General features: G+C 60.3%; 1 protein-coding gene across 1 annotated transcript; it reads left to right on the top strand.

Moving 5' to 3' along the window:
- The first annotated feature begins 3201 nt into the window (after positions 1-3201).
- Positions 3202-8497, top strand: LOC142028345 (unconventional myosin-IXAb-like). The gene is made up of 7 exons (XM_075022250.1): positions 3202-3239; positions 4985-5069; positions 6430-6591; positions 6676-6785; positions 6943-7138; positions 7637-7779; positions 8225-8497. The coding sequence occupies exons 1-7, from the start codon at positions 3202-3204 to the stop codon at positions 8469-8471; spliced, it is 981 nt and encodes a 326-aa protein (XP_074878351.1). The 3' UTR covers positions 8472-8497.
- The last annotated feature ends 568 nt before the right edge of the window (positions 8498-9065 follow it).

Raw genomic sequence — 9065 nt, forward strand, 5'->3', positions numbered from 1 at the left:
GTGAGAGGAAAAAATCCTCTCAGGAGATTGAAAGAGAGGTACTCCATAAACACGCACATCTGTGGTTCCCAAGCCCATCATTCAAAACTTCTGTCATCAGTTTGTTTTCTCCCATGGGTCTTCTCCAATTCAGTAGCTGTCACTCCAGTGAAAACCGCAACGCAAAGCTGACATTTATTGAAGGTGGGCAGGGCCCTGTGAAGTCTACTGTGGCACTGCAGACAAATCTAAACATCATCTTTACTCACAAATTTCCATTCAGTTCAGTGAAAGCAGAATTGCCTCTGAGGTGTGGGAATAATAAAGAGAAAATTCTTCTTTCGGTTGCACTTAAGAACAGGCTTGCAGAGGCACTGGTGGGAAGCCTGCTGGAAACCAAGGGGCCGTGTGGAAGTCAAGGAAAGCAGAATATGCTTTCCACCACCTAGAAAAGGAGCATCTGGATGGGGGAGGAGGAGCAAGCAAGAGAGGAGGAGCTGAGACTTTGCCAGAAGAAATAGGAGACCCCTGTGGTGCTGACCGCCCAGGAGTGCTCCGGGATGTCACGGGGAGGCTGGCACGCTGGTTCGAAGCACAGACCGCTTTCCCCTGCTCCTTTTCCACGCGGGCACCAGGACACGGTAAAGCAAAACCCGGGCAAGGTCAAGCAGGACTTGAGTGGCACGAGTGAAAGGGACAGGTGCCCCAGTGATCTTCTCTTCTGTCCTGCCAGTCAGAGGTAGGGGTGTGTAACCGAAAAAGCTGGTCGAAGAAACTCTCTGAGGCTCAATTTTGGAGTTTTAGAAAGCAGGCATTCTTTATTGCAGCGCTGGATGCACAGGGGATTGTTCTGCCTATCGTGCATACCGTTACCTACAGCAAGGCAAGCTTATATTGTTCTAATCGTATACTTATTTATGTTATCCTTGACATAGTGTCCGCCCTTTGGGCCTGCGCAGTGTGGCTCATCTCTTTTTCCTAGTTAGCTGACCTCGGCAGGTTTTAATGGCTGGATGCACCAATGTCTGTCCCAACGGCAGGTGGGGGACAGGGCCCTGCCCTTTGTGAGACCCCCAGCCCCTGGAGTGGCGGCTGGAAGATGGGTAGGTCAAAGGACCCTGATGGGAGCCCTGCAGGGCCTCATCCATTGGACCGACGGGCACCTTCCCTTGTCACACAGAGCATCTCATGGGCTGGAAAAGGGATGCTCTGGAGAGCTTCTGGCAAATCTCTGGAGAAGAGCTTCTCCCTGCCCCTCTCCCAGGGGCTTTCTCGGCTCTGGTGCCCTTCCCAAGGACAGCCCCACAGGCGGGTGCAGCCAGCATGGCAGGAAAGAACAGGCAGCAGCCACAGCGGTCAGCACGGCGGGAAAGCCAAGGATAAAGCCTTATCACCCAAGTGTGATAAAGCCTTAATAACCAAGCGTGCTGCTTCTTGGACAGGAGTATTCCTGCCTAAGCTCACCACACATTGCATTTCCCTGTGGCTTTCAGCAGGATATGAATGGCTCTTCAGTGCCGGTGGTCGCTCCCCTCTTTCAGTGAAAATAGCAGATTTTCTTCCTGTTGGACCCGCCTCAGTTCCAGTCTCTTGGGGGTTGAAAGCTGGCACAGCATGGGTGCCAGAGACGTTGCCACAGCTTGGCTAGAGTCCACAAGGAGGAGTCTGTCTTTAGCCACGATGGTCATTTCCAGGGAAAACAGCTTGTGGTATTGACCAGGACCCTATGTGGACAACAGAAGAGCAGGGATGCGGATGTTTGCCACAAGTCCAGTGGAGCAGGCTGCTCAAACACAGCCCACGGTGACTTTCTGTGCTGCTGGGCCTGTGGGGACAAAGGATTAAGCCTGAATTACCTGCATGAAATAGAGCTATCGCTAGCCTCGTGCAACGGCACCCAGGAGCTGGTCCTGAAAACCACCAATCCAGGACACGGAAAGCTTTTAACCGCTGTGGCTATTCTGGAATAGACTGTGCCGTGTGCATCCATTTCTATTAACAACCCTTCTCCTGCAGCCGCAAAGGAGTTTGAGATCTTGCTGATGGCTAAAGGGGGTTGGTGGCCTGGGATGGTGGCTGAGGCTTGGGGCTTGCATTGCCTGTGACCAGCTATGAGCACAGAGTGACAGAGGAAAGACTTTCCCTGGGGAAGAGGCACCAGGGAGCGGTTGAGGTGGAGGAAAGCTTCGCTCTGGTTTTGGCTGTAGGTGGAAAGCTCTGGATCAGCACGAAATTCTACGTCTCCTGTAGCATGGCACAGGTACCGAGTCTTCTGTTGGTACCAAGTAGAGGCAAAATGTCAGGCAAAGTGGCTCATTGAATGGGAATGATCTAGGGAAATTTACTTGGCTGTTACAAGCCCCATTGCTCTACAAGTTGAATCTTTTTTCTCTAGTCCTTTCTTTTTCGGAAAGGGGTGGCGGGAGGGGCATGGATAGATGGAAGGTAATTTATCTTCATACCTGCAAAAACACGCATTGTAGCAGTCAAGGCAGAATAGGCCTTTCTCACGTACCTTTTCTTTTCTGAACATGGTGAGTTCAATCTGCTGATCAATAGCCCACTGAGATCAATAGACACCTTGGATTTTGACCCTTTGGCTCAAGAGCTAGATGCAACCTCCTGTCATTGGTGTTTGCACGACTAATGCGGTAATCTGCGATCTTCTCCCTAATAATCTAGGCTACATACTACCTAACGCTCTGTGCAAGAGTACAACCCAATCCAATGTTACATGCAACATCAGCACTGTGAAGAGCTGTGACATTCAAATGAAAAAGGAGACATTTTGAACACCTTGTAATAGCTTGCAGGAATACAAAGGGGAAGCACTGTGTAAATAATACCCAAACCAATATGGATTTTTCCCCTAAATTTCTGAACCTCCTGTGACAAGTGATGGCCTATCAAAGTGCATGTCTGCCCCCCCTGCGCCGCACCACGCGGGACCTGTTCACATTCCCTGGTCTGGGAGATGGGGCAGAGCAGACCCTCCGGCAGCTTGCAGGTGGCACAGAACTGGGAGGAGAGGCTCCTGCGCCGGAGGGTCCTGCTGTCAAGCCGGGGGATCTTGACCGGCTGGAGAAAGGGGCTGACGGGAACCTCCTGTAGTTCCCCAAGGGGAAGAGCAAAGTCCTGGAGACCTGGGGACGAAGAATCCCTTGCGCCAGTAAATGCTGGGGGACACCCAGCTGGAAAGCAGCTGTGCAGACACCTGGGGTGATGGTGGACGCCAAGTGGAGCGATTTCGAGCCAGAAAAGTGCCCCTGGGGCAAAGGCGGCTCCCTGCCTCCTGGGCTGCAGGAGGCAAAGCGTTGGCAAGAGGTGGAGGGAGACGGTCCTTCCCCTCTGCTGGGTCCGTCCAGCCCGCCCGGGGCTCCCCAGTGCCAGGCAGAGACGGCCATACTGGAGAGAACTCTCACCCACTGGGTGGGTGCCCCTCCCACTTTCCGTTGGGCTCAGAATGTTGGTCGTTGGGCTTAGAATGTTGGTCGTTGGGCTCAGAATGTTGGTCGTTGGGCTCGGAATGTTGGTCAGTTGGAGCCCAGAACCACCAGAGACAGCAGCACGGAGCTGTGCTGGCACGCAGGAGCGCTGGGAGGAGGCAGGATCTGGCCAAGCAGCACCTCGCCGGCACCGGCACCTCGCCTCCCATCCCCGCTGTCGCCGACTGGCCCGCGTCCTTGGTCCACGGCAAGGGTCCTCCTCTCCCGGGCAGGATGGGCCAGGCCAACTGCTGCTGCGGCTCCAGGTGAGCTCTCCCTGTGCCTCGGGGGCACGGCCGGGACCCGCGGTGGCAGCGGCCTTTCTCATGCCCGCCGCTCTCTGCTCTGCAGGGAGGCTCTCACCGATGCCGAGGCGGTGCTGAGCGCGGACGTGCGGCTGACCCGGGGCCGCAAGAGGAGCGAGAGACGCCTTCTCCTCCTCCAGGAGGAACTGGTGATCGCCAAGTTGCAGTAAGACCCTCAGAGCCCAGCTGCCTTTCCCCCAGCCCTGGCCCTGGCCCCGGGGCAGGGACACCCCGGCACCAGCCCCAGGCCCCGGCACCTTGGTGGGTGCTGGAGGCGCCCATCGCTGTCCGTCCGTCCGTCCCAAGGGCAGGTGGGGGACTGGGCTCTGCCCGGGGGGACCCCGAGGAGGACACCCCCAGCTCACCGCCTGCCTCTCCTCTCTGCTCTCTGCAGACGCGGCACCAGCCTGCGCCCACAGCTCCGCCTGGCCCTGGACCAGCTGTGGGTGCTGAGCGGCGGAAAGGAGGCGGCGGGGGACGAGGAAGAGGAGGAAGGCGGTGATGAGGACAGGACCTCCATCCTCCTCGTCTGGCCCAGCGGCTCCTGCGTCGCCACTTTCGGGTGAGTGCCACGGCCGGGCGGGAGACGTTCCCAAGCACACCCGCACCATCGTGAGAACGGCCTCTGCCCTGCGTGCAGAGCCTGGGCAAGGAGCGAGCAGCACGCCGGCAGGGAGGGATGGGGGCATGGGCAGGTCCCGCATCCCCTTTGGGTCCCCAGAAGGGGAGGGCGAAAGCAGCTGCTCTGGCAGGACATGAGGAGCCAGGGCTCGGGCAGCGCCTCTGTCCTGCCCCACGGGGCTTCGTCCCGCTCCGGCGTCCTTCCTTCCTTCCCCACGGGGCTTCATCCCGCTCCAGCGTCCTTCCTTCCCCACGGGGCTTCGTCCCTCTCCGGTGTCCTTCCCCACGGGGCAGGGCTGCGCAGGCACCCGCCTCTGCCCACGGGCTGGGAGCAGCAGGGCCTGCAGGGCCTGACGCTGGTTCTCCTCTCTTTCTGCAGCTCCCGGGCGCTGAAGGAGCTGTGGGTGGGCACGCTCCTGGGGTAAGCCGCGGGGATGCTGCAGGTGCAGCTGGACGGGGGAACGCAGCTCCTCAGCTGGGGAGAGGTGCCCCCGTGGCTGCCGGCAGCTCTCGCTCGGGCAGAGCTGCCGCAGGAGGGAGAAGAGGCAGCTTGGGGCTCAGCCAGCTCTCTCCCTGTCCCTTCCCGGTGCACAGGATACCAGAAGGAGCCAAGAGAGCCCGGGTGACGCCTGTCCCGTCCATCAGGCTCCTGGAGAAGGGGCTGGGCCGCCGCCACACCGTGAGTGCCTGCCCGGTCTGGGCTCTGCCCCCGAGCCCTGGTCCTCCCGCCGAGCGAGCGGCAGAGGCATCGCTGCTCACCTGCCTCCGCTCCTTCTCTCTTGCCCAGTGGAGGACATTAAGCGCCGGGAGCCTGGAGAGGCTGATGGAGGGCCAGGCCGAGGTGAGAAGGGCTGCCTTTCGCCCGCCTCTGGCTGTGCCGGCACGTGCGGCCAGTGGGGTGAGGGATGGAGGGAAGGGTGGTGCCGCTCGGGGAGCGGAGAGGGTTGGGGAGCCGCCGGGAATGCCGGCACATCCTGGCCGGCGGTGCTGGGGGGAAACCTGCCCCGCGGGGCAGAGAGCCCGGGAGGGCAGAGGGTCCCGGCTCTGCCACGCTCAGGCTGCCGGTGCCGGCTGGCAGCTCGCTGGCGGCCCTTTGCGCCGCGGGGCTGCTCTCTGAGCGCAGCCTGGTTCTTGCAGGCTGGTCCCAAGCAAGGGCCTCCGACGGTCCCGCCGAGCAGCGGAGGGGGACTTTGCCACGCACCGGGTGAGTTTCGGGAAGAACGGTAAGCTCCTGCAAGCGCTGGAGCTGTGCTCACTTGTCCCTCGAGTGTCGCCATGCAGGTTGGGCAGCCCGAGGCAGGATGTCACCTCCAGGAGGAAGGAAGGACGGACACCCGCTGGGCAGCGGCCGCTGGACGTGGTTCTGCGGGGACACGGAGCCTCTGCTGCTGCCCACAGCTTGGAGGAGGACAGGGCGAGGGCTGGGCCAGGCTCTCCTCTCCTGGTGGCGTGCCGGCTCTCAGGAGCCTCCCAACTGGAGCTGCTGAGCTGGAGCTCGGAGGTCCAGCTGCTGGCTCCCTGCCCGTCCTGCTGCACCGCTCAGCACCACGCTGCGGGCAGGGCAGGCCCCGGGAGCGCTGGCCCGGCGGTCTCCGTTGACGGGCTCTTGCTCGGCTTTCCTTTGCAGCAGGAGGGAGCAGCAGCAGGAGGAGGAAGAGGAGGGGGCTGCCCTGGCCCTTTGCTCATCGGAGGACCCCGGCCGCTGCCCAGGCGCCAGGGCAGGTGGGCTCTGGCTGCAGCAGGGCGCTCTTTGGCCAGCCCCTGGCAGCCCTCTGCGGGGAGGACGGCTCCCTGCCCCGGCCCATCCAGGTAAGCCAGCCTGGCCGGGGGGGTCCCCAGCCCTCCAGATGCTCCCTAGAGGCGGTAGGAGCCCTCCCTCCGGCTGCTCCACAGGGGACACGGGCGTCCCCAGGAGCTCCGGGGATGGCGGCTTGGGCTCTTCACCCCCAGCAAGGAGCCCGCTCTGGGGCAGTGCTCTGGCCACCGCTGTCGGAAGGCAGCTCCTCAGCCAAGCAACTGTCCTCCTGCCTCTCCTGCAGGAGCTGCTGGCTGTCCTGCGCCGGGAAGGACCGTCGACGGAGGGGATATTCCGCAAAGCTGCCAGCGGGACGGAACTTCGGGAGCTGCGGGAGGCCCTGGACCGCGACGCCGATGTCGACCTGGGCAACCAGCCTGCACTCCTGCTGGCCGCCGTCTTGAAGGTGAGCGCTTCTGACCTGCGGCTGGAGGAGCTCCTGGCCGGCCTGGAAACTTCAAAGGCTCACCCAGAGCCCTTGGCATTGCAGGACTTCCTCCGAAGCATCCCCGACAAGCTGCTGGTGACCCACCTCTACGAGGACTGGATGGCAGCCATGGAGAGGACCAGCAAGGAGGAGAAGGTCTCCGAGCTGAAAGCGTAAGTGCGGGCAGCAGCCTGCCTGTTGAGCAGGAGCCCTGGCCGCTGGCTGAGAGCACCTGGAAAGCTGGGCAACTCAGCCGCTGGCTCCCCCCTGCCTTGGACAACAGGCCTGGGCAAAATCTGCTTTGTCAACCTAGTGTCCCTGTTCCCTCAGGGTGGCCGAGAAGTTGCCTGCAGCCAACCTCTTCCTCCTCAAGCGGCTGCTGTCCCTCCTCCAGCACATCGGCCGCAACGCAGCCACCAGCAGGATGAGCTGCAGCAACCTGGCCATCTGCCTTGGGCCAAACCTGCTGAGCCCACCCGACGAGGACCTGCTCCCGCTCCAGGCCATGCTGGAGGTGACCGAGAAGGTGCGCTGTGTTGGCAAGCCGGCTGCAGCCTTGCCGGCCCATCCGAGCTTGGCTGCTCAGAGGTCCCTGGCTGCCCCCTCCCTTGAGCAAATGCCGGTGGGGTGGCTGCCTGCAAAGGCAGCCCCGCAGCCACAGCCATCTGTGCAGAGGCAAGGGTCGGGAGTGGGAAAGGCTGCTTGGGACAACTTCAGGCAGCTGGGTTGAGAGCAAGGGTTTGATGTGTGCAGGTGAACACGCTGGCGCTGTTTATGATTGAAAATTGCGGCGACATTGTTGGGGAGGAGGTGGCTGGCCGCTCCTGTCCATCAGCTGGGGAGTCGCCAGCCCCCATGGACGGAGCCACAGGTATGAGGAGGAACTGAGGGCTGTCCCAGGCTGGGGCTCGGGATACCAGAAACCTCAACGTCAAGAAGAAAACCGGTGTAGGGCTTGGGGTGGGTTTTGCTTTAGGTGTGCTACTTCCAAGGCGTCACTGCTGCACATGGTTTTGCTTTCTAGACCTGCCTTTGGAAGAGCAAAGTGGCCCTGCAGGCAGAGGAGACCAGGGCCACCAGGCAGAAGCCATTCTGCATGCATCCCCCTCTCTGGGTGTCCTCAAAGGAGCTGGGGGAGACATGGTGGCGGAGTCCAAAACGACAGAGGTATGTCAGCTCTGCTCCACAAGCACCGTGACAGTGTCTCTCGGGTAGGAGGGTAGTTTCTGAGGAGGCCAAGTAGCTGCTGGGCCTCCTCCGGCCAGCCGATGGCTTGTGTGTTTGGGGTTCCTCCTCCTCCCCCACGGAGTCATACGTTGTATGGAAAACTGGAAAGGTCCTTTCTCAAATGCATTAAGCATGTACTTAATCCAACCAAATACCTACAAAAAGACAGCGGGGAGTAGCTGTCAACTTGAGAGGGCTTTTGCTCGGATCCTACTTCATCACAGTTTCATCAAGTCTGTTTTGGGGCAGGTGGACTGTGCAAAATGTGGATGGATGATGCAAAGCAGCATCTTCCCCAGAGAGCTAAGGTGGTAATTTGGCAAGCAGTCCCTTACTACTCCAGGCCGTCCCTTGCCACCCCTGAACTCCAACAATTCTGGTTTAGGCACCTCCAGCTTTGCCTCCAGCCACCCTCGAGAGCACGGCAGAGCCCCTGCTACGCCCGCAACAACTGGGCAGCCTTTCAGAGGAAAGAAGGTAAAACGAGTCACTTTGGGTTAAAATCAGAACTGTCTCCGCTGGATCGTGGCCTTACCTATCTAAGCACACTGTGGGATGGAAAGGTTTGCAGGCTCTCCTCGGGACAAGGAAAAGAGAAGGAACCGAAGGAGGAAACAGGCCTGGGGAGATGAAAGCTGTGCAGAAAAAAAGAAGAGGAAGAGAGAAAACGTATTGGGGGATCGCAAACGGAAAAGATGCAGGAAGGTCCGGCAGGTCGAGAAGCCCAGGTGTGTACCAGGCTCTGCTGCTGCGCAGGGTCTGGCAAGAACCCCGTGGCCGCTCCCCAGGGGCTCCCCATCGAGCCCTGCTGCGTGGCACAGGGGCCCTGTGCATCTCTGCGCGCACACAGCTCTCTAAGGGCATTCCCCGTGGGGATAAGGCGCCAGAGCCCTCCCCTCGGCAATGCCAGCCGTAGCTCGCTCTCTTCTGGGCTATGAGCAATTCCTCGTCAACGGTGTTCCCCAGAGAGAGGGCAACCAAACCCTGCCTCTTCCTGCCGCTGTGCATTCAGCAGCGCTCTCTGACTCTGTCCTTGTAGGTGCCGTTTTCCTGTTACTGGCTGAACCCCTGTGAGTCCTGGGCCCACCCCCCACTGCAGTTGATGTTCTCAATAAAATGATATTTTCTCTCTTCTGAGTATGTCTGCCATCGGCTGCTCTGGAGCGGGGAGCTGCTGTTTGGGGATGACCCCTCGGGGAGGAGTTTGGGATCGTGCCTTGTCCCAG

Source organism: Buteo buteo, unplaced genomic scaffold, assembly GCF_964188355.1.
Source record: "Buteo buteo unplaced genomic scaffold, bButBut1.hap1.1 HAP1_SCAFFOLD_272, whole genome shotgun sequence".
NCBI classification, from domain to species: Eukaryota; Metazoa; Chordata; class Aves; order Accipitriformes; family Accipitridae; genus Buteo; species Buteo buteo.